General features: G+C 38.0%; 1 protein-coding gene across 3 annotated transcripts; it reads left to right on the forward strand.

The window, feature by feature from the left end:
* Nucleotides 1-276: 276 nt before the first annotated feature.
* sec24a (SEC24 homolog A, COPII coat complex component) lies at nucleotides 277-21,746 on the forward strand. 3 transcript variants are annotated; one of them, XM_065287659.1, is made up of 22 exons: nucleotides 277-543; nucleotides 4,141-4,602; nucleotides 5,403-5,555; nucleotides 7,114-7,274; nucleotides 7,479-7,660; nucleotides 7,749-7,851; nucleotides 9,839-9,965; nucleotides 10,124-10,233; nucleotides 12,013-12,125; nucleotides 12,205-12,323; nucleotides 13,525-13,580; nucleotides 13,672-13,878; nucleotides 14,627-14,750; nucleotides 15,578-15,736; nucleotides 15,846-16,019; nucleotides 16,107-16,217; nucleotides 16,579-16,754; nucleotides 16,836-16,973; nucleotides 18,214-18,318; nucleotides 18,402-18,494; nucleotides 18,674-18,777; nucleotides 20,820-21,746. In XM_065287659.1, the coding sequence occupies exons 1-22, from the start codon at nucleotides 489-491 to the stop codon at nucleotides 20,932-20,934; spliced, it is 3,147 nt and encodes a 1,048-aa protein (XP_065143731.1). In that variant the 5' UTR covers nucleotides 277-488; the 3' UTR covers nucleotides 20,935-21,746. The 3 variants fall into 3 exon arrangements, with proteins under 3 accessions (XP_065143731.1, XP_065143732.1, XP_065143730.1); XM_065287660.1 differs by having other exon boundaries at nucleotides 5,406-5,555; nucleotides 7,111-7,274; XM_065287658.2 differs by having other exon boundaries at nucleotides 278-543; nucleotides 7,111-7,274.
* Nucleotides 21,747-24,409: the final 2,663 nt, after the last annotated feature.

The raw sequence follows: 24,409 nt of genomic DNA on the forward strand, positions 1-24,409 counted from the left end.
AATGATTACATTGAATGTAACGTTAATAATTAAACGAGCAACAATTTAGTCGTTAATTACAAAATAATACATTTACATTTTTGCGACACATATTTATTATTTAACAGTAATTGCATTACGGTTTACCCTATTATTTTCTAGAATTTTTAAGAGTAAATTTCTAATACTTTAAGGTGTGTTTTTAGAAACACGCTGCCACGGGACGTGTTTCCGTTACGGGCGAAAGCGATACTCCACAGGAAATGCCACGTGTACCAAGTGCGCATGCGTGATTTTAGAGCTAGCGCTTCACTTCACTTCCGGCGAGCGGAAGGTGCTGGTTTATCGGGTGTGATTACGAGTACAGGGAATGGACTGAACCATGGGTCGGTGAAAGTGGCCCGTATTATACACACTGCTGAACATTTATTTTATCTGTCAAAGTGTCACACAGCGCGAGCGAGGTGTTTGAGTGATTAGATTGGTCACGTGAATCTGCGCCTTTCAGAATGTCCAACAGCGGTTTCGCGTCACAGAACGGCGCTGGAGGGACTTACACAAACGGTAAATAAACTCAGTTTTACTCTGGTAGTCATACTGTTATCATGGCTGAAAGTCAGCATGTAATAAATGTCGCCAATATATATCTAGATAGTTGCCAGTATGGTGTTTCGCAACCTGTTTCTTGGGCCGAGTTCTTTTCAATACTAGTTTAAACTCACATTGCTCGCGACACAACACGACACTCTCGTGAATGTGTGTTGTGTGGCAGCTCAGTTGTTATATTGTAGGAGCGTTAAATGTATCGATGTGAGTGAGGAAATGCTTGTTATTAAGCTGAGTAAAGTTCACAGCAACTATCAGTTAAGGTAGGGTAAACCAATCTGATGGACGTTAGTTAGTGGACAGAGTTAAACTTGATATGAGGCAGCTTCTGACAGCTAACCGTGAGAATGAAATCAAATGAGTTAAGAAAGGGACAACAACGCTTTTATTTCAAAGTTTAAGTTTTAGTACTGGTGTGAATTGTGTATCAGATGATAAACTGCTATCATGTCGTCTGAGGAAAATGTGTTTCTTACCAAACCACTCAGTATCATTTAAAAAAGATACACAGAAAGCAAAACAATGCTAGTGGATTTTAGTAAGTATTTAAAAGTTGACAACTGTGTTATATTTCAAGTATTTCTGGCACATTTTAGGGATGGATTATGATGCTCAAATGACAAGGACAATTGAAAGTAGGTTTGGTAAATGCTTTTAAAGGACTTGATTTACTAGAAAAATTCTTCACTACCCAGAAAAGTTTTCATGTTTTAAAGTTTTCACCTTTAAATGATATAACCTTTGTATAACTATGTAACTTAAATAAATCAATTGTTTGTGGAATATATACTTTAGTACAATGCTCTGGATCAAAGCAGTATTTGGTTTTGACCCAAATCACAATTTAATCAGCGTTGGAAATTTGAATGATAGACATTTGAGATCGAAATAATAAATATTACTTAAGAGGTAAAGTCATATCTTAAATATTTTTAGGTCCTTTAAATTTCAATATTTATCTTCTCTTATTTGTTTAAAAGCACTTTTAACTAGGGATGTGCATGTATGTCATTTTTTTCATTTTGATTAATCCATAGGTCCGAAAAACGAGTACTCGATTAACTGGGGGCGGGGCAATCAAAGGTGTACATGTCATGGTGAAAATGAAAATATTTTTAATTAAAAAAACTCAAATAAAACTTAATTTTGAGGAAACTATCACAGAAAAATGACCACATACTAGATTATTAACGAATTAAATGTTTTAAAAGAAACCTCTCACAGGTATGGAGGACAAAAAATGACTTTTGACTACAAATGACTAAAATGACTATAAATAAATAAATGAATATAACTGAAACTGAAAAATGAAACTAAATGGTAAACGAACACAAACTAATGTGCTTTCTATATGATGCACTCCACATTATATTAAGCCTTATATGCAACATAAATGTATTATACAACATGCGCATATCTGCACAAAATGCAAGACTTAAACAAAGTTATGTACTGGACAGAAATTTTAACTCCCGTTGTGGATGTGCAACATAACAGCGCACTTTAAAACACGTCAAGTCATAGCACGAGCTTCATAACATTAAGCAGCTTTAAGTCTTTTGTCGTGTTGTGCTGTCACCTTTTTTCAGTCAAGATGTAATGTTCGCATGGCTCTCTGGTATCTCTTGACATTTGATGTTTAAAGGGACACTTCACCCATTTGCATTAAGCTTTGTATAGTAAGAACCCCAATCATGTTTTTAAATGGTCATGCATCATTTCCTCAGTTGCCGCTGAGACAGGAGAAATACAGATTTCAGTGTTGCACTTCCTTCTTTCAATGATGTAAAAATCATCATTTTGCATCATTGAAAGAAGGAAGTCCAATATCTGTGTTGAGGGGAGTGAGACTACAAACTAGGGATGCTCCGATCAGGATTTTTGCAGCCGATACCGATCACCGATTTGTAATCTTCGTGATCGGCCGATTCCGATACCGATTTTTTTTTTTAAAGCTGATATGCAAGCTCTTTGATGACTGTAACTGTTACATTTTTTCTAGATAAAATAATACCACGGATGTTGCATTTGTTATATTACTTGCAGTAAATAGGTTTATTATTATTTTAATAGAGACTCAAATAAATAAGCACAACAAATATTTATTCTGCAAAGAGAAATTTAATATGGCTTTAAAAAGGCTTATGTCTCCTAAAAGTACTGAAAATAAAACACTTCACAGTCTTTACTGTATTAATTAAATATACACGCATTCGTATGAAGTATAAAAGTTCTTTAGTCAAGAGCAGAGAGTGATTTTATTGAGAGATGAATTAGGTTACTGCAGCTTTAAGACGTGAGAGAGAGATCGCTCTGTTCACGTGCACTGATGACAAGCTGCTGTGTGTGGGCTGCGGCTGAACGCAGACAAGAGCAGCTGTGAGGAAAATTAAAGTTTAAACGCTCAAAACTTTAAAACTTTTGGCATGAGGATACAATTGTCCGTGATAGATATGTGTTGTATACGCTGTTTGATGGGGATGTGAAGACGCCTCGTGCTGTTGATTGGAGCGCGTCCTCAAAGAAAATACGCATATCTCTGTAAAGGCAAAGAGAGACATACAAGTCTCCACGTCGCACATGAGCAACGGGTTGTAAAAATGCTCGCGCTAGGTAAAAAAAGTCTTTAATTGCAGCCGCATTCAGGATCCTTTTGATGACAAAAGTAAACAGAAAGATCGGTTTATGAGATCGGCAGATTTAGCGAGCACCGATCGAGTCATTTAATGCCATTATCGGCCGATACCGATCGGCGGCCGATCGATCGGAGCATCCCTACTACAAACACAAATGTTACATTTCGACTACAAATATGACACGCATAAAGATGAATGTTTCTACTGGTGAAATGCTCCTTTAAATATGAGATGATAACCCATTGAACTTGCGATGGCTCTGTACATTTTGCACCTGACTGACTGTATTTTCGTCCTACTGAAGTGAATCCGAAAATCACGGCATCCTTTTAAACCATAGTGCCTCAGTGATGTGAGGTGTGTTCGGCTTTACAGCATTGCATGGATCGATCGGGGGCGCAGACTTAATCTGTTTGTTTTTGAATCATGCATGGTAATGGTATTGATAATATCATACACTGGTCTGTGTAGCTCAACACAATGTCAAACAAACACCCAGTCTTAACTACCACAGGCGCTTGTAACGCTAACCAGACATCCAAATGCCGCCATAACCACAATAAGGTTATGTGATTTTCATGATCGATCACCGATGAAACGTTCGAGTACTCGAGCAATCGATCCCATCCCTACTTTTAACATGAGTAGCTGTTTATTGTCAAAAAACGTGTGCAGGTGAGATGCATTTTTGGAAAAGATTCTGATCTGGTCATTTATGGATTGGATTTTTTGTTTTATGTATTGTGGTTATATCAGATCCAGCATTACCCTCTTGTTTTGCTATAGCAAGCATTAGATTAGTAAGACCATCTATATACATATTAGTTAATATTGACAGCTTTCTCTGTAGAGATAATACAGATTTTATACAGGGTTGGTCTTATTTGTAACACTGTTTACTGGTTCTTTTCCTCTGTAGGTCCATCACCGAATCCTGTTGCGTTTTACCCCTCGAATCAGGGCTATGTACCACCAACTCAGGCAGCCTACATGAACAGCATGCTGGCAAAGGCTCCAACACCACCAGGGCCGAACACCAGTCACCACCAGCCTTTACCTGTCGGCATGACCCAGCACTCCCCACAGCCTGTGTCCCTGCATGCGTCGCCGAACCACCGAACTGCACAGGCAGCTGCCTCACAGAGCTCGCCCAGCCCACTGCTGTCCAATAGCTACTATCAGCACCCTCAGCAGCCCCCAAGCTGGCAGTACGGGGGTACACCGCCTCCTGTAGCCAATCACGTGAGCTCCTCTCTGAGCACGGCACCTCAGCAGCCCTCATACAGCAGTGGAACAAGTACACCTCCTGTCTTCCAGAACACTATGCAGCCCGTCGGACCAGTGCCGCCCTATTCCTCTTTGAGCAACGCTGCTGTATCTGGTATTACTCTTTCTTGAAAATTTTTGATCTGAAGTTTTATGACTTTACGAATGTTTTGCCGAATATCAGCACAGCTGTGATTGCCTGTGGCCAAATAATAACCAGAAAAAAAACACAAAAGCTATCGCAAAATCATGGATTTGAATTCAAAAGAATGCACATATTTGCACATCTTTTTTCTTATGATTTTGATGCGATTCTATCCAATATTGATTCGTTATCAATATTTCATTAAAAATGTTTTGCAGACATGGAATTTATTTGGTGTGTTGTCACTTTAAGAGCTACATGTAATGCACTGACCGATATATTTTCACATGTGCATTTTAATTCTGAATTGTTCACATTCAAACAACAGACTACATTTATGAGGATAATTGTGACATTTTGAAATATTTTTTGTAAGTATGCCTGTTCAAGTGCAAGGAAACATGAACCCAGTTTTCACATGCTCTCTCAAATCAATATTGTTTTAAATTAAAAAATTGATTACAATTTAAGAACCAGTATTTTTTTTACCCAGCCCTAATAAACATGTCTGGCAAAATTATGAATTTAAATCTTCTATTTTAATGTTTTACAAAATTAAAGAACCCCCCCTTCCCACATGTTGATTCAGAAACAGATTTTCCTACCACTGTAATATTCATGTTTTTACAAGTCAGCAGATAACAGGCAGTGTGCATGCATTTGTTAAATTAAAATTAATCAGGCGGTGAACATGGAAATAACTTTTACTATTTATTTAATTTAACCTCTTCTAGCGTGCTAAACGTTTTGTTCCATTTTATTTGTAATAGCAGCACCTGCCCTGAATGCTGTGGCACCACAGACCCATCATCTATATGGCCATCCACCCACAGCTGGACCAGCAGCTATGAGAGGAACCCCACCTCCCCCCGGCCCACCAACTGCTGCTGTACCACCACCGCCACTTGCCACACACAACGACGGTAGGAAAGCTTTTTTGCACATAGCTGTACATATTGGGGCGGTTTCCCGGACAAGGATTAGACTAGTCCTAGACTAAAATAAATGTAAGAGCTGTCCAAACTGAAATCAACTTGCACTGACATATCTTAAAATATATCAGTGTCCGTGGTTTTGCCTCAAAATGCACACAAGTAATGTTTTTAGTAAGGCATGTTTGTTAAAACTAGTTATATTTCCTAATTAACTCTTTCACCGCCAGCGTTTAAAAAAAAAAGTTGCCAGCCAGCGCCAGCGTTTTTCATGATTTTCACCAAAGTTTAATGCCTTCCAGAAAATTTTCTTCTTTAAATATATAAACATACAATATACCAAATGAAAGAACAGACCCTCTGCTTTCAAACAAAAAAAAACCGTTTCATCCTACCTTTAGTGGTTCTTTTGCAATCAGCTTTTGAATATGGGTAGGTTTTTGCAAAAACACCATATTTTGAGCAAAAAGCAGAGATAATTCCATTTTTGTGACGGACTTTTCATAGAGATCCCATTCAGAGCTATCTTTAAAACAGACACGGACATGCAGCCGCTTGCCATAGGGCAATACTTCCGGTTTTAAAAAGTTGCGGAAGGGCGCCACTTGGTGGATAATAGCGGTATTGCGGAAAGACGGAAAATCTCGTCATTGGCGGGGAAGCGTTTTCTCTTAATTGACGAGATATCTCGTCAATGGCGGGGAAAGAGTTAAACTAAGGCCTAGTTCTGATTTAAGGTAATCCCTGTCTGGGAAACCGTCCCATTGTGTTTAAGATAAAGTTTAAAGTCAATATTGCATTGATTAACATGGAGAGACAGAACTCTTCTATGTTGTTGTTTTTCATCCAAAACAGTGTTTTTCGTTGCGCGGCTCGGCAAGCTTTAATTTGTGGCTTGCACATGGCAGTAAATAATACAGTGATATGATCATGCAGGCATGCGCTTTTTCTGTCTTTTCTGATCCGGATGCTAACTTTGTTAACAAAATCATACCCATTATATTGCAACAGATTGATAAGCAGACATGCTATTTATGACTGGATGTAACTTTTGATTCTTTGTGGTAAAGGCGACTCTCCTGTTGACTAATCGAATAAATGCATAAAGACCTTGCTGTGTGAATCAAAACAATAGCATAAAATGATGCTTCTGCATGATGTGTGACTGCTCATTATTTCATTACTTAACTTCAACACATTTTTGCATATGATAATTTTCTTGAACTTTACATTTTTTGAATGACTAGTAAAACAAAATCTGTTAATTTCATTCTGTCGTAGAACTAATTGAAGCATAATATATTTAGTATTGTTTAGATATGTCTTCTGTCTAGTTTTGGTGTGTTACTTTCAAAAAGTGAGATTATTTTATTGGTTTGTAGTTTTTCAATTCAGATTTATTAAACTGCTAACATTTCTAAACAATTGGACTCTTACTGGGTGCTTTTTATTCTTTACGTATTATTCAATGACCCACAACCAAGTTATAGTTTTCGTAAGTGTGATGCTACCTTATCACTAAACAAATGGTGCTTCTCCTCCATAGCAGGATCATATTCTACTCCACCCGGACAGATAAACAGACCAGTGGGCACTGCTTACCCCTCGATACAGCCCACTCTTTACCAGAGCATGCCAGGCATGCAGACGTCACCACATATGCATCCTACAGCACAGCTGTCCAGTGCAGTACCACAGCAATACCAACAGGTACCAGTCTGATCCATGTCCTGCCCCCATCTTTAATATTTTATTATATATATATTTTAATAGAAAAAAAGCAGGAGCCTTGCCCTCTTATCACAGCATAGTATTTAGTATTAATAAGGTTTCTTTGGCTCACTAACATTTTCTGAATTTAGTGAAGGAGTAAATTTTTATAATTTTACTTCATATTTTTTGTTTTGTCTCCAGCCATCCTTCAGCACAGCTCAGCTCAGCCCGTCTTTAGCTGGATTAAGCCTGCATTCAGAGACCCCAGAGGCCCTGAGGGTGGTCAACCTTCTTCAGGAGCGAAATCTTCTTCCTTCAGGAACGGTCACAGCGCCGACGCCCTGCCTGCCTCAGGATCTGCAGAAAGTAAACTGTAGTCCAGAGTGAGTCTCATTCATGTGGACACTGGCTTCGATGAAGGCTTTTGTTTGACCATTTGGTTAATTATGGGAATTCTCATGACCTCCACAGGGTTTTCCGATGTACTTTAACCAGCATCCCTCAAACACAGTCTCTCCTGAACAAAGCCAAGCTTCCCCTTGGCCTCCTGTTGCACCCGTTTAAAGATCTTTCTGTAAGTAATCCAGTGAAATCTACACCTTTCTTCCAATTTGCTTTCAGCTTTCGTCTGTCCCCCTTACTCCTCCCATTCAAATTAACTCTCGTCTCTCGACACAAGATGGCGCCCTTAGTGCTGACCAAGTGTCACAATTCACTCACATGTTTTCAATAAATCTTTAAGTCTTAAGAATGTAGGAATTTGTATATGGGGGCTATTTCGGACGCATCCCTGACCTACTTAAAAGGTTTAAAATGGTGGCAATATTAGGTCTCATTAAACCTAATTTAAATAAACCAATAATAGAATATTAATTCAAATGTTTGAATACCAAAACAAAGACCACTATACATTAGAGAACTAATTTTAGGGATGCTTAAATCAACAGATTGGTCACCAAAACCATACATTAAAGGTCACATAACACAGCTGTTTCTGCCAATCTCATGTTAATCTTAAATACCTATAGAGTAGAATTACAATCCATATTTTAGAAGAGTCTTTAGTTTTATCAGATTTATTAAAGACAGCTGTACTGCTAATTTCCGAAAAAAGCAGAGCTCCTAAAAATGTACCGCAGGGGGAGTGAGTCGCGAGAAGGCAGTGGCGGTCCGGCCATTTCATAAAGAAATTGCATAAATGGTTCTTGAAAAAGCTTACAAAGTGTTTTGAAGAATCAAAAGTATAACAAATTACTTTGTTGACAGTCTATTATTCAAAGTAATGCTAAGAGTTTTTCAAAGGTTTACTATTAAAAAGTGATAATTACATAATTTACATAATTGCATAATTTTCTTACTAAATAAAATGCTAATCCTGAAAGCTGAGACTGTCCAGTAGTATTTCTGGCATAAAAGTTTAAATTTGATGTAAGGCTGTGTATGTCCGTTCGCCCAAAGCAGTGGACACAGGAATAATCACCGCCAAGCATGTTAATCATACAGCTGTCGGTCTGTCACATCAAGGATTTCAATGGGATCATTGATTTACTATCAATGTTCATACTATATAGAACATACTTTTTTAACGGTCGATGAGTGGGTATACATCTAATTCAGTACCTACTGTCACAGTATGCCATTTTGGACACATCAATGAAGTCAGCTGCTGGCTGAAATATGACTGGATAAATGATCTATCATAAATATACACTACTGGAAGCTGTGCAACCGAGAGAAAATCTATGAGATGAAGATAATAGACTGTTATGGGATTTATGTAATACACATTCATGGAAAAATATATTAAAATATAAATCAGTGATTCAGATAGTGTTTAGGCCAGCAGAGAAGGCTTTGCTGGCCCTCACGGCCCACCGCTGTGAGAAGGCAACACACAAAACATTATCCCACTACCTGTGGATAACTTAAGATTCAATACATGTTCGTATTGCTTACATTATATGCATTTATGTATTCACAGACATTTGATGCAATTTAACTTACCGCCTGCAACTCATAACCAGTTGTTTAATAACTGGGACCGGCCCATTTCAACGAATTCCAGTATTAAACAAACACATTTGTAGAACTTCGCTTCTACCCCGGATAAACAAACTACTTCCATTCTTCCCATAATGCTGGGTTCTTTGTGAAGCTAAACAAGCTTAAATTTCCTCACAAAGAAATACACACTTCTTTGGTGACGTTGATTTTGTGTCAGCTTTTGGTTGGTGTGTGCATGAGGTATTCCTGGTGAATTGTCCATATAAGGACTTACACTGTACTTCCTGCACTGCTTACGCAACAGAATCAGCACCTGGGTAAATAACTTTCAGAAACTTGTATGAACCCAGAAGAAGTGCATTCTGCTCAGAAATTATAATTTCGGCTTTATTTTACAACATAGAAATACAAAATGCATACAATAATTTACCAGATGTAAAACTTTGTCTCTGACAGTAGCAGTAACTTTAAGAAAGTCTTTGTTTGCATATGTCATGCTGCTGAAATTGACATATGTTAGGGTGATGGAAACGGTCATTGAACTTCTCTCTCCTCAGCAACTTCCTGTGGTGACGTCCAGTAATATTGTGCGCTGTCGCTCTTGTCGGACATACATCAACCCATTCGTTACCTTCATGGACCAGAGAAAATGGAAATGTAATCTGTGTTACAGAGTTAATGATGGTGAGCAAAAATGGTGCTGTAAAAATATGTTGTGAAAAGAAAGAAATGTGTAGCAATAATATAAGGTTATCAATATGGAGTTCATGAGCATTCTGTGAATGTTTATGAAGAGTTGAAAATGGTGTGCCGTGTTAATACTTTGGTTTTCTTCTTCTCAGTTCCAGAAGAGTTTATGTATAATCCTGTCAGCAGATCGTATGGATCGCCTCACAAAAGACCAGAGGTTCAGAATGCAACCATAGAGTTCATCGCCCCATCAGAATACATGGTAATCTGTCACTTTCATACAGACACCAGTTAAAGTCATTTCACCCTTTTTGTAACGCTTTATTCTAAAGATTTGCTTCAAAGCAGCTTTACATAAGTAGGCAAAAATGTCTTTAAAAACTAGGCAAATTTCTAAGCACAGCTGTACGTATAATGATACAAAAACAGTTTTGGTCGGATTGAATCAATTTCAGGTTGAGTTCTCGACACTTAAAGCAAACACAGATTAGATTAAAGGGATTAGATTAAAGCTGCCGTCGGCAACTCTGGAGGATTGAGCAGTTTCCAAATGTTTACAATTTCATGTCCCTCCCCCACTACCTCCGAGCAACCTCCCTCAGAGCACGTTCTCGTCAGCGCGTGTGCAAAAGTATTATTGTGAACGCATACTTAGCAAGAATACTTAGATTACTTACATAACACTCCGAAATACAATCAATGGTTGATAAAGCACAATTACCTGTCGAGAAGAAATGTGGCAAGCTCTGCATCCAGCTTGAAATCTCGTAGATTCCTTTCAAATGCCGGTCCGATATTGATCCTAGTTTTAATACGGTCACAGTCGCTTTCTATCTTTGTTTCCTTCTTTTCATTGGTTGTTTTCCTAGCTCTAGTTGTTAACCGAGAAATCAGAAGTTTGTTACTGAAAGTTCTCTCCGCCATCACGCTGCATTCAAACCAAAACAACTATGAATTCAGGCGGATGCACGTGATATTGTAACGCGCGCGAGGGGGATGGGGATCTGTGGCGCGTGCAGGTACTGTGATTGACAGGCAGATTTTACACAGCCCTGCGCTGATTGGACCAAATGAACCAGCCTGCGCTGATTGGACCAAATGAACCGGGAGCGGTGGATTTTTGCAAAACAAATAACAGGCTCCAGGTGGAGCTAGAAGCGCGGGGTTTTTTCTTAAACAGTCTAGTTGATGTTGTTCTATCGGAGCATAGTGTTGGTTTCAGTGAATATGATCAAAAAATATGATAAAATAAGTTGTCGACGGCAGCTTTAAGATGGGTCTTGGCCTTGAGTATATTAGGGCATTTAAGTAGTTTTTACAAACATACAAAAATCATTACTGATCTTAAAACAGAAGAATGGCATTCATATATTTTAAGATGCGAGTTAATACAGCTCACACCTGCATTATTTTAGTCTGGTACTAATCTGCAAACCACACCAAACTGCCTTAAAGTCTCCTCATAGTTAACCTTGCAGGAACCCTGATATAAACTGAAAACATAAAAAACCAACATCAAACAAAACAAAGTCAGATAAGCTATAAAGAGGCTCTGCAGAAAACAGTGGTGTCATCATCCAGGTCAGATTTAGAAATAAGCACGACTAGTCGGAGCCGATGGTGTAGTGGTGCCAACGTCATATATATATATATATAAGAAATAAACAGGAATATTGTTGAAATTATGCCAACTTTAGGCACAGTAGTATGATTAAGTAAATAACTTATGATTTGAACAGTTTCAAGTTTGTAATGTTAAGGAATGTTAGGTAAGTTAAAATCTTTAGTAACGTCTAACCACAATCTGATAAAAGGTGTCTTTTAGACCCCATTTAACCACTTATAATACAAATTACATTGTTGTATGAGAGCCAAAAATGCCCATTAGCATGAGCACATGGGCCAATTATAAATGTCCAAAAATGTGGATCCTGTCTACAAATAAATAGACTTTTAAATCATACAAATGAAGTTATGCATTTTAGGGCAATTTTTTGTGTACATATATGTTGAATTTAAGAATTTGCTTCTTTGTCCCCAGCTAAGACCACCACAACCTGCTGTATACCTGTTTGTCCTTGACGTGTCTCACAATGCAGTTGAGACTGGATATCTTGATGTGGTCTGCCAGTCACTTCTAGACAACATTGACACGTAAGTGAGCCATATTACTCCCTGTTCATCAAAAGGAAATTCATTGTTCAGTATGTAACTGTGTGTTTTTATGATGTAGGCTTCCTGGAGACACTAGGACAAAAATTGGTTTCATCACATTTGACAGCACTGTACATTTCTACAATCTTCAGGAGGGACTTTCTCAGCCTCAGATGCTCATTGTGTCGGACATTGAAGGTAAACTGAAATTTCCTGTCAGAACACAGCACAGATGTAAAGGCCCTTTCACACCAACAGTGTAATGGTACGTTCACACCAGACACGAATGAAGCGTTAAGCGCAAGTTAAATTAATGCACAGACGAGGTTGATATCGCATGAATGAGGCGGGACGAATGACGTGATTCGAACAAAATAAGCATTTCGGGCAAACCGCGCGAGTTAAAAATCTGAACTTTGGCTGGTATTCACACTGTGTTAACCAATCAGGAGCTTGCTTTAGTAGTGACGTGATTACGACGTAGCGAGCTGAGGCAGAAATACGAAACAACAGTGAAGGACAAAATTTGCGTTGCTGGACACCCGGAGCTGTACGACACATCTTCGAACTTTAATAGGAACCGGAATAAAAAAGAAACACTTGCTTGAAAAAAAAGTGCGTGAGGAGGTCGGACAATCTGGTAAGTTGTAAAAATGCTCTTTACTAAATTTGAGCTATGTAAATTTATATATTGAGACTACAAGCTAGCTAATGCCGGCAAATTGAGCGACTTTTGCGTCAGAATTTTAGACACAAATTTCACGCATGAATGACGCAAATTTCATGTGTGAATAAAGTGAGTTAACTGAAAATGTTCAAGCACGATTATTCACTTCATTCGTGTCTGGTGTTAAAACACAGTAACACAGCATCATCTGCAAATTTAGGCTTGATTTTTAGGTGATGCTGATTGAGAATAAATTTTAAAGAAATAGAGAAGAAGAATAAAAGTTAGTGAACCGAAGGATAAATGATGATTGGCAAATAAAAAAAATGTATTCCTCTACCAGCAGTTTGGAAGAGTTGTGTTTTGAAAAGTAATCCCCAGAAGTTTCCCATGGTTATATTACACTGCTAAAAATTGAGAAATATAAATATACAACATACACTTGTATTCCCCATATTCAGCGGCACGTTTTCACTCTTTAGTGTGTTTGTTGTCAAGAGTTTCTCGTCACCATCTCACCATTGCCACCTGAGACCATTGAGATCTGAAGCTTGAAATCCAACTGGATTAAAAACACACACATTGGCTTTGTCATCCGATGCATAATCTGTTGATTTAATCCGGGAGCTTCTTAGCACAGATATTTGCAGTGATTATTCGGGTTTGCTGTGAATGGAACTTGTGAAAATAATGCATCAGAATTTACATTGCTTTCAACTTTTTGTCCCTCAGATGTGTTTATACCATTATCTGACAGCCTTTTAATCAATCTGAAAGAGGGCAAGGAGGTGAGCACATACACACATATCATCTTGAACATTCTGGGATTCAATGTAAATGCAAGTGGATGTGTCTGTAACACGAGTGTTCTTGTTGTAGCTGGTCCAGGATCTGTTAAAGAGTATGCCACAGATGTTCAGTAAGACGATGGAGACTCAGTCTGCTCTGGGCCCAGCACTGCAGGCAGCATTTAAATTACTGTCACCCACTGGCGGGCGAATGTCTGTCTTTCAGACTCAACTCCCAACTCTGGGCGCCGGGGCTCTCCAGCCCAGAGAAGAACCCAGTCAGAAAGCGTCAGCCAAGGTTTCAATATCACTTTTATTTTTTTTGGAATTGATTGATTGATTATGTATTGTGTTTCCAGAAAACAAGTAACACATTAGTGTTACTCACAAAAGTAACATGAGTATGCCCAGTCAACAGATACTAACAAGTACACTGGTTTAATTAATAGTTTAATATTTTAGGATATTTATTGTGACTTTGTTAATTAAAAAATACTTGAGGTTTTAAAACACTTTGAACACACACACACACTTCTTTAAAATCACTTTTCCAACATAGGGCCAAATCGTTGCTCAATCGTTTTAATTTGTGCTGATTCTGCTGGGTACAGATACGGTTTCATTTTCCATTGTGGGATTGTAATAAGGCATCTGTTGTTGTCTTTGTATTTATACCTTTTCAGTTGTCGTTAAATTTTCCTCTCTGCCCAGATTTTAATTACAGCAAATATTTCCTCCACATGTTTTTTTTTTTATAAAATTCGCTCTAATAACGTGTTTTGCCAACTAAATGGAGAAATGGGTAGCCAGCGAACATACAAATAACCGATCCAAAGTAGTGATGCATGCAAAAATCTCAGTCTGGGGAAGGTTTTAAATTGTTTGTGTCGAACCAATCTTAATCAAAAATGTAACTGTATAACGTTTCTTACTGTTTTTGAAACATTTGGCCTGATGATGAAGATGATATTTTGAACTGTTTGTATGTAAGCACTTGTGTTTATCTGTAAGTTGGTTAAATGTTTTATGATTGTATTTTATTTCAGGACATTCAGCATCTCGCTCCTGCTACAGATTTCTATAAGAAACTGGCTCTGGACTGTTCTGGCCAGCAGGTGGCTGTGGATCTGTTCCTGCTAAGCGCACAATACTGTGATCTTGCATCTCTCGGTCAGTCACACAGATGTGTACAACTATAGATTTAAAACTCATCTTTAGCTACTCCACAGACTTCATTGTATTTTGCTATAGTTTCAACACTATTTCATGGCAGTTTATTTCGTATGTATTTTACGAGGTGGCTAATTCTTATGAATTCATACAATCCTACTTGTAAGTTTTTGTACAGTTCACTTGGTACGAATTCATGCGAATTAGCCACCTCGTTAAAAATACGTACAAAATCTTGTGAGATCAAGTTTTGGCAAGTTTCTCTACTTTACATGGGATGAGTAGCTTTTTCAATGATTGTTTACAGATAGACTGATTGACTTTTATGTGACTACATCATTATTCCAGAAGGTCAGATGTTTGAAGTGAAGGGTCAGAAGTGATGTCAAGCCTTTAGACCTATTAGCTTCAGTTTGGGTTATAGCAGTAGATTACAGGTGGACATGTGTATGAATTTTAAGATGATAGTTCAACAGTACTATAAGTTATGCCTACAGTCATGTGAAAAGGAAAGTTCACCATTTTTTAATTAATTGGTTTTGCATTTCAGTAAAAATCTTCTTATTCTGTCTTTTTCAAGTGACTTTTAAAAGAAACAAATGCTTTCATCAATAAATTTCAAGCCCATCGTGCTTTATTTTTCAAGTGTCCTGAGGGCATACTCCCAAGTTCTGTATGAGTGTAAAGGATGAGTTTATTGCTTGAAAACATAATGTCTAATTAGGATGTCTATTGTTTTCTATGAATACACACAGCATAAATGCTGACAGCTAGTCAACGAATTGTTTAAAAGATTTAAATTTTTTATCCATTTTCTGTTCCTACAGGTTGTATATCCAGATACTCAGCTGGCAGTGTTTATTACTACCCATCTTATCACAACCAGCACAACCCATCTCAGACAGAACGCTTCCAGAAAGATCTCAAGAGATATTTGACGAGGAAAGTCGGCTTTGAGGCTGTTATGAGGATACGCTGTACAAAAGGTCTCCTTACATACATTTTCCTACGTTTGTTGCACAAAAAAATAGTTTTTTTACATATGACCTTTTAAATCTATGATGCGTGTTAAACTGTCTGTGTTTTAATCTTCAGGCCTGTCCATACACACTTTTCACGGTAACTTCTTTGTCCGTTCCACGGATCTGTTGTCTTTGCCCAATGTGAATCCTGATGCTGGTTTTGCCGTGCAGATGTCCATTGATGAGAATCTGCTCGACATGCAGGCGGTTTCTTTTCAAGCCGCTCTGCTCTACACATCCAGCAAAGGTCCAGAGCCCTAACGTATCATTAACACATCAGAATCGTGTTGTCGTATTTACATGGTTATGACATCATGATGCTGTGCTCTTTCAGGGGAGAGGAGGATTCGAGTGCACACATTGTGTTTGCCTGTGGTCAACTCTCTGTCTGACATATTTGCTGGGGCCGATGTTCAGGCCGTCACTTGTCTTCTGGCTAGCATGGGTATGGCTTCCTGCAGTACATACTTTACAGTGGCCTATAAGGAATTATGGCACTTTTAGCATTTTTCATCTTATGTCGATATACATACATTTTTAAATGACCTTTTTGGGAACCATTGTAAATATTGAGTACATTTTTTTTATAGTCTTTAGTTGAATTGTTTATTGAATGTGACTTATCTTTTACTTTGTGTTGATGAGTGCACGAAAAGACAACATGGGTATAAAAGAAATACTTTTTTTTATGATGCTGCTTGGCAGTTGTCATTCATAGTCAATAATATTTGTGAAACTGCCCACACCTAACATTGTGAATTTTTTGTGGCGTACCCTAACAATGTTTGTTATATTGTTTTGTTTAGCCGTGGACCGCTCTGTGTCAGCCAGCCTCAGTGATGCTCGGGATGCTTTGACAAACGCAGCCATCGACTCGTTGACATCTTACCGCACATCAGTGCTGACGATCCAGCAGCCCGGTCTGCTGGCACCCGCTTGCCTGCGTCTGTTCCCACTCTATGTCTTGGCCCTGCTGAAACACGTGCGTCACCCATAACCAGCCTATCATTCCAGCACATCTGCAGTCATGTCACAGTACTGATCTTCCTCCTTTCTGTTTCAGAAAGCCTTTCGAACAGGAAATAGCACTCGATTGGATGACCGTGTGTTTGCCATGTGTCAGCTGAAGTATCAACCGCTGGAGTATCTCATGCTCATGGTACATCCAGCCCTGTACCGAGTGGATAATCTGACAGATGAGGTTAGATCATGTTACTTCCAGCAGGATGCTTTATTTGCCTGCTGCTTAAAGGAACAGTATGTAGGATTGTGGCCAAAACTGGTATTGCAATCACAAAACGTGTGGCTAAAACTGGTACTGCAATCACACAGCTGGTGGCCAATACACAAAATGACAAACATCAGTTGAGGGCTGCAACTCCCACTCTTTAAATGACAATATCCTGGCCGGACTGCTGTTGTCAGTGATATAAGTATTTCTTAATGTCTAGTGACATTTTAGGGCCATTTAATGATTAATTGATATACATTTCTTACATACTGTTCCTTTAAGTCATGTGATCAGATTTGTCAAAATGAATTCCATAATCTGACTACCAGTTTGTGCTACTTACCAGCTACTTTCTGTGCTTCGGGATGAGTTATTTGTACTTGGTCTTAAAATGCAGTTGATGGTTTCCAACTTATTTCTGTGCCTTCACACCAGACGCTATTCTCGCAGAGTTGGACCATGAACATTTTTATTGAACTCTCATCATTCTAGCATGACATTCGCGTGATTTGCGCATGAAATTGGTGTGATTTGCGCGTGAAATCCGCTGTATTTTTGTTTGAAATCTGAGTCATTCCCACTTGAAATCCGTCTCATTCCTGTGTGAAATTCAGATGCAAATACACTTAATTTATAGTCTCAACATGTGGATATATCAGTTAAGAGCATTTTTTACACCTTACCAGCCTCCAAGCAAGATCCTTTTTATTCCTGTTTCTATTAAAATATGAAAATGTGACACACAGATGGTTTTGTTCTTTATTTTGGTCTGGTATTTCTGCATCCGCTCGCTACATTGTAATCACATCACTACTAGTGCAAGTTCCTGATTGTTTAACGCAGCGAGAATAATATCCGCAGAAGTTCAGATTTTTCCACTGAACGCTTCACAGGGCCAAAACCCTTAATTTGTGCCATGTCATCCACGCGAATCGCGCTGTAGGTCGTGTGTTTGCATTGACTTAACAAGCTTAACTCTTCATACGCATCTTGTGTGTGAATGCAGTATCACTGGTACATTTAGATTTTTGGATTTATGTTGTTTTTAGTACTCTGCTTGTATAAGTTTACATCTGTGAATTTGTAGTCTTTTGCTGCCTGATGATTTTTTTAATGAATGTGTACATTCCTACTTTGCTTTAAAAACATCTGCCTGTTAAACACCATATAAGCATGGACATATGCGTGACATTACTCATGTTGTGCACAGGGGGCGCTGAATGTCAATGACCGTACCATCCCTCAGCCCAGAGTGCTGCAGCTTTCTGTGGAGAAACTGAGCAGGGAAGCAGCATTTTTGATGGATAGTGGCACAGTAAGTACAGGACAGTGATGACATGAATCCTGCCTGAGTTTAACTCGGCATCATTAAATCACATATCTCTAAATCTCTTTCAGGCAATGTATCTGTGGATTGGAAGAAATTGCAGCCCAGTTTTTATCACAGAAGTCCTGGGAGTCCAGAGTTATGCTGCTATTCCTCAGAGCATGGTAAAGTACACCGACCTGTTACATAATACAATAATATAATTTTGGATATTGCATTCTTGTTTTGAGGATGTGTCACAGTGATCATTGTGATTGTTATACATGATATAAATTGTGATTGTCTCATTAAAATGTTTATAAGTTGGTGTTGAAAGCTGCAAATCGTTGTGTTTTGTCTGTAGAATCAGCTTCCAGAGTTGGACACGGCCGAATCATCCAAAATCAGAGCCTTCATTGACTGGCTAAGAGAACGACGGCCGTTCTACCCCACTTTGCACATCATCAGGTCTGATCATCACAATATATTCACTTCAAGTATTGTTAAATAGGATGATTTATTAATGCAACATTAATGACGTATCACTTTTGTCTGTAGTATTCTGATAGCGATACTGAAACCCCACTACTCCAATATCATGTTTCCATCTCTCAAACATCTAAGATGTTAATTAATACATTTGTGACCCTGACCCATGCTGTCTAAATGATTCAGAATGTGCACTGCCTAATTTTGAGCTACATGTTTGAATGTATAAATGTCAATTTTGGTCGAAATAGAGGTTTTCATCAAATTAAATAAGTTAAGCTGTCATCTAGCGATTCTAATGCAGTCATTAAAAATCTAAAATGATCTTTATTTGTACGTTTTCTGAGAGTTGTACGATCCTAAATGCTTAATCTTAACAAGGGATGTGTGTCCATCCACAAGCTCGTCTGACATTTTGGTTTGAGTTTTAAAGGTGCAGTAGAATGTAAAACTGTATTTACCTGGCATTGATAAATAATACAAGCGATTTTTTCCTCTTTCTTATGTAAACCTCCTGCATGCAAAAAAAGCTGGAAAACAGGCCAATCTCAACATATCACTGACTGTGACGTTACGCCCCAACATTAAATTACACATTAAATTAATAATATTTTGAAAAGGAAAGTTGTGACTGCTGAGTTAGCGCTATGTGCTAGTTAATGCTATATGCTAGCATTTAGGCTGAAGTTCTGTAATTGACGTTACAGTTACATTTTGCAGGTCAATACTGAAAAAAAAACGTACCACTCAGAAACGTCCATTAACAATCTCCACACAATGCAACAACATTCTTTATCTGATACAGAGTCAAACATAAGGTCTGTTTACACGCACGCACACACACACACACACACACACAGCTATTCAAAAGAGCTGCTCTGACGAACAGCCAATCAGAGCAGAGCTCAACATTATTATTCATGACCCTTTCAAGTAAGGTAATAATAGACTATTTAATTCTAAGGAGAAATCCTAGGGTTGTAAATGGACATGTAAAACTGTCTTTGAATAATTTTTGCACTTAATAAATCCACAAACCTTTTATGTAGATATCAGAGAACAATTTAACAGCTTATTTCAATGGTTTCTTTGGCACCTTTAATACATGCAGGAATCAGAAAATAAAGTGCAGGACTTGCTTAATGTTAGGAGTTATTAAGTTTGGGATCTGTCTGAAGAAAAAGTTGAACATATAGTTTGTACCCGTGATTTTAAGGTATAGATGCGTTGATTTTCGTTTTTGGAAATTTGGAAACTTAAGTAAATTTTTTCTTTGCTTACTCTATAAACTTCAAACAGGGATAGCACTGTCATTTCTTATCAGAATCCGACAAATCATACATCTTTTTTAATGAAGAATGTCAAAATATAAATGACTCATTTTTGAAGATTTGCTCATTCCGACCAAATTTGCCAGCAGGGTCTTTTTCCTGTGGTACTGTGCTGGTCTCACGGCACTGCACAGACCGATCACATATGACATTACAGTACTGTGAGAGTGATTCATTATGTACACAGATAAGTCTGCTTCTAAGCACTTCCTCTACACCCTGTACGGACCCTTGCAATGCCGAATAAAGCCAAAGACACCTCCTATCACTGTGGTACTATAGTCTTAAAAGCACACAGTGATGTTTGGCATCACTTTGATGAGACGAAAATGTGCAAAATGTGCAGTGCTGTCACAAGTTCAAAGTGTTATCATCATGTCATATTGAAACATTATGTAACAGTAATCAAATACCATGTTAAATGTTTATACCAATTATTGATTTATTTTTAATACGGTTGAACTATTCGCCTATTTTACTCATCTCACTACATCATACTAGAACTTATGCAACATTGGTCACATCTGGTGAACAAGTGTCCTTGATTTCATTGTGTGTGCTCATCAATTATATGACAAAATATGTCATTTTTTGTATTCCTTATGTTTTGTACTATTTTGCCTGTAATTTTACGGTTTGTTTGCAGTACTCCATGAGTTTGACATTGACACAATCCTTTTGTGGTTACAGAGATGAGAGTCAACTGAAGTCTGATTTCATGCAGAACATGATTGAGGATCGCACCGAATCTGCGCTCTCTTACTACGAGTTCCTCCTGCATCTACAGCAGCAAGTGTCCAAGTGAACAGACACCGAACCACAGCAGTATTGAGCAAAAACAATCACACTTAAACACAGCGATGACGTTTCCTTACTGACCTGACCGCTCTGTGTTTCTGTCTCTTTAAGAAAGGGTAATGGATGAAATGAAATGACTCCAGCGGTTCACTGCTTGTCCAAAGTTCAGATTTCTGAGAATCAGATGATCGCATATTAATGTGAAACCGACCGCACCGCTTAGCCATTGCGTCACACTTCTAACAATAAAGTATCATTTGTATCACACTAATAGTTTTGTGCGGGAGTGTTGCTTGTTTTTCAGGATAAAGTGGACACAAAAACAACTCCTGATGCAGTCATGTTGTATTCAAAGATGGGTTTTAATTATATTCATTATTATCATTGTGTTAGATGAATCTGTATGCACAGATCTTTGATCTAATCATTTATAATTTATTGCCTTTTAATAAAGAAAAAACCTAAAACGTAGGAAATGCAATTTCTAACGATTAGTGCAATTCTGAATTCTTTTACACATTTTTATGTGTTCAAATTTAAAGCCTGTCTGTTTTCTTGTAATTATTGTTTTAATTTATGAGAATGGCAGTTCAGTTCAATTCAATATTTGCCTTAAATGGAAGTTTATTTTGTTGGAAAACACTTTGTAAGTATGTAATATTTTAATAGGACATGGGAGAATTCAGACACTTAACATTGTGATCTTTAAACATGATATATACAAACGTATATTGATAAACTTACATTATACTTGATTTTAGTACAAACATTATTTAGATCATGTTATATATATAAAAATAAATTGGTTGGGACTTTTAATTCTGGGTTTGTTTTGTTTTATTTACGATTCACAATAAGCTTACAGATGTGCATTGACTGTCTTTCCAACTAATGATCTTTAACATTAAAATTGGATAGTGTATCTAGAAGTTTCTCCGAACTAATTTTTATATTCCTCTGCTTTCTCCACAACTAATAATTGTTTATCTTGAGGGACTCGCTATGAATGCAGTACTGTTGAAGGTCCATATTCTTCTAATATCAGACATACTCGTCTTCATTATGTGTACAAACATTTCCAGGATTCACAAATCAATGGAATACAAGTTTTCACTCCCCTCCAGAAAACACGCAAACCAAAGTTCTTCGTTTACTGATGGATTTATTTGTTTATTTAATTCGTCCTTAATCCACCGTCGAACTATTTAAAAGCAGTAGAAAACATAATATAAACAAACAACACAATCAAAAGAGCGAATAAAACAAGAAATAAAGCATCACAATACACAAACATACCTCGCTGGCTGCATACCAACTGAGAGGGAAATGAGTCCAAAAAGCAACTATAAATAAGACACGAATTACTTTAGACTCAGCGGTGTACCGGCATGACCGCGAGTCGATATCTTGAGTCTCTCTCTCTCAGGTGCATCATAGGGTACAACAATAAATGTGCGCATGTAACCCTTGACCCGCATGACCTCACTTCCTATTAGACGAATAAATCATCATCTTCATCGTCACAACAATAAATAATAATGACAGAAATGGGATGCAATTGGTATGCCAAAAAACAAATATATCAAAGGAAAAACAAACAAACAAACAAACCCAATACATTTAAACAACAGCTAAACTCCCACCAAATCATACAATGATTTCACTAAAAAAAAATCATGAATATTTCTAACCTTAAAATTGTATGATATATGTGCAAAATACAGCATTATTGAGCCTCAAGCAGCAACATCATCTTTTGAAAGGCCTATCAAGGTACACAGGCTTGAGAGTATACCTTCCTGAATGGTCCAAAGTTGAATCATTCATCAGGGGGTGGGGGGTAACACAATGCTAGATTTCATTATCAAGATATGATTTGGCATAAGTAGTTCAAAACTTGTTGGATCATTTAAGTGCTCAGTTGTCATCGGCCTGCTATTTATAATAGTCGTCACTTCATACAGGAAAGTTCTCAACGAAGCACTATCGAGTCTCTTACCAGATTGATCAAAAATTGCTGTTAGAACACTTCGGATTGTCCTTATTTGTCTCTCCCATACGCCTCCCATATGGCTAGATGATGGAATGTTCATGATGAATTCACATCCATAATCCTTCAACTGCTCATGATTTTGAAACTTCTTTGGGGTGATGGCAGGATGCTTAATATAAGGGTGGAAAGTAAATCTTGCCAACCGTCCCCCAACTCTAAAGACACCATGTTCGTCTATAAATGCACTTAACTGGCGCAACTTGTTGGCTTTGTCTTTGGTTTTAACTTTACAGTTCCTTTTAATACTTTCCATTTCAGTACTGAATGCGTCCAGTTGAACCATTTTGATAATAAATACCTCTGTTTCTCGTCTTTCTTCAATGCTTGTGGCACAACTTAAATCTGACTTACAGCCACTAGAATATTTAGCGTAACGAATGAGACATGCAACAGCCTTAACAACTCTTTCCCAATCAGAGAACTTCGCCAGATGATTTAACAATATCCTTTCTTCTGTTACCTTATTGCTTAACGCCTGGACAGCTTTACGTTCTGAATCATCAGTGACTTCTCCCACCTTGTCATCTCCTACAAGTAGCTGGCTCTTCCATAAGAAGTCTGAACCAGTGAACATATTTGAAAGCAAATTTGACCTCTCACTTTTAAAGGGTAAGGGCATTACAACGTGACCATCTGATGTGTGTTTAATTTCATCTTTTAACTTTGTCAAGACATCTTCTTGAGAGAAGCAATCCTCTTCTGCCCGCTCATTGAAATCTGACTCCATCTTCATGACATCATCAGTAGCGACCATTTCTTTAATCTGGGTCTTAGAAACAAAATGAACTTCACCCTTGAGCTGATCAAGTACTTCAAGTTGAGGGATTACTTGCCTTACGATAATACGATGACTCACAGCGTGCGCGTCACCATAGTGTTCACCTGGGTTGCCATAGCTTACAATGCTCCAGCCCAAGTCGGTTTTTTGTGCAAATGGTTGGTTTTCTTCTCCGCAGACAACCTCCCGGGGCATTAGAGCTTGTGGGCAGTTGTATCCTATCAACAAGCCAATTTCACATTCTCTTTGCGGAGCAATATGCGGTGCAAGATGCTCCAAATGGGGCCATGCCTTGGCAGTCTCAGGAGTGGGAATGTGTGATCTATTGGCGGGGATAAATTCTCTTGTGTACACTGTTGGCACTGTGATTTCCTTGGTGGAATTTAACCCTCTTATTTTTAAACCCTCAAGTCTTTTACAGGGGACAATTGTTTCTCTTGAGGACATGGTGGATAACTTAAGCTTTACTGATTCTGTATTAATTTTCAAAGTATCTGCCACGTGCTCTAGAATGAAAGAGGAATCACTCTGAGAATCCAGCAAGGCATAAACAAGGACTTCCTTGCCTGAGTTACTTGACACCATAACTGGAACTATTGCTGAAGTTTGAATGCTGCCACCATCTTTTAAGATCCTGTTAGATGTGGTTTC

The sequence above is a fragment of the Paramisgurnus dabryanus genome, chromosome 18, assembly GCF_030506205.2.
Source record: "Paramisgurnus dabryanus chromosome 18, PD_genome_1.1, whole genome shotgun sequence".
NCBI classification, from domain to species: Eukaryota; Metazoa; Chordata; class Actinopteri; order Cypriniformes; family Cobitidae; genus Paramisgurnus; species Paramisgurnus dabryanus.

What these genes read in the sequence shown, in the direction of transcription:
- sec24a (XM_065287658.2), top strand. Translation starts at nt 489, where the DNA reads ATGTCCAACAGCGGTTTCGCGTCACAGAACGGCGCTGGAGGGACTTAC. An exon ending in ACCCGTTTAAAGATCTTTCT is followed by an intron (nt 7,852 to 9,838) that starts GTAAGTAATCCA and finishes CTCTCTCCTCAG; the next exon opens with CAACTTCCTGTGGTGACGTC. An exon ending in TTTTGATGGATAGTGGCACA is followed by an intron (nt 18,319 to 18,401) that starts GTAAGTACAGGA and finishes AATCTCTTTCAG; the next exon opens with GCAATGTATCTGTGGATTGG.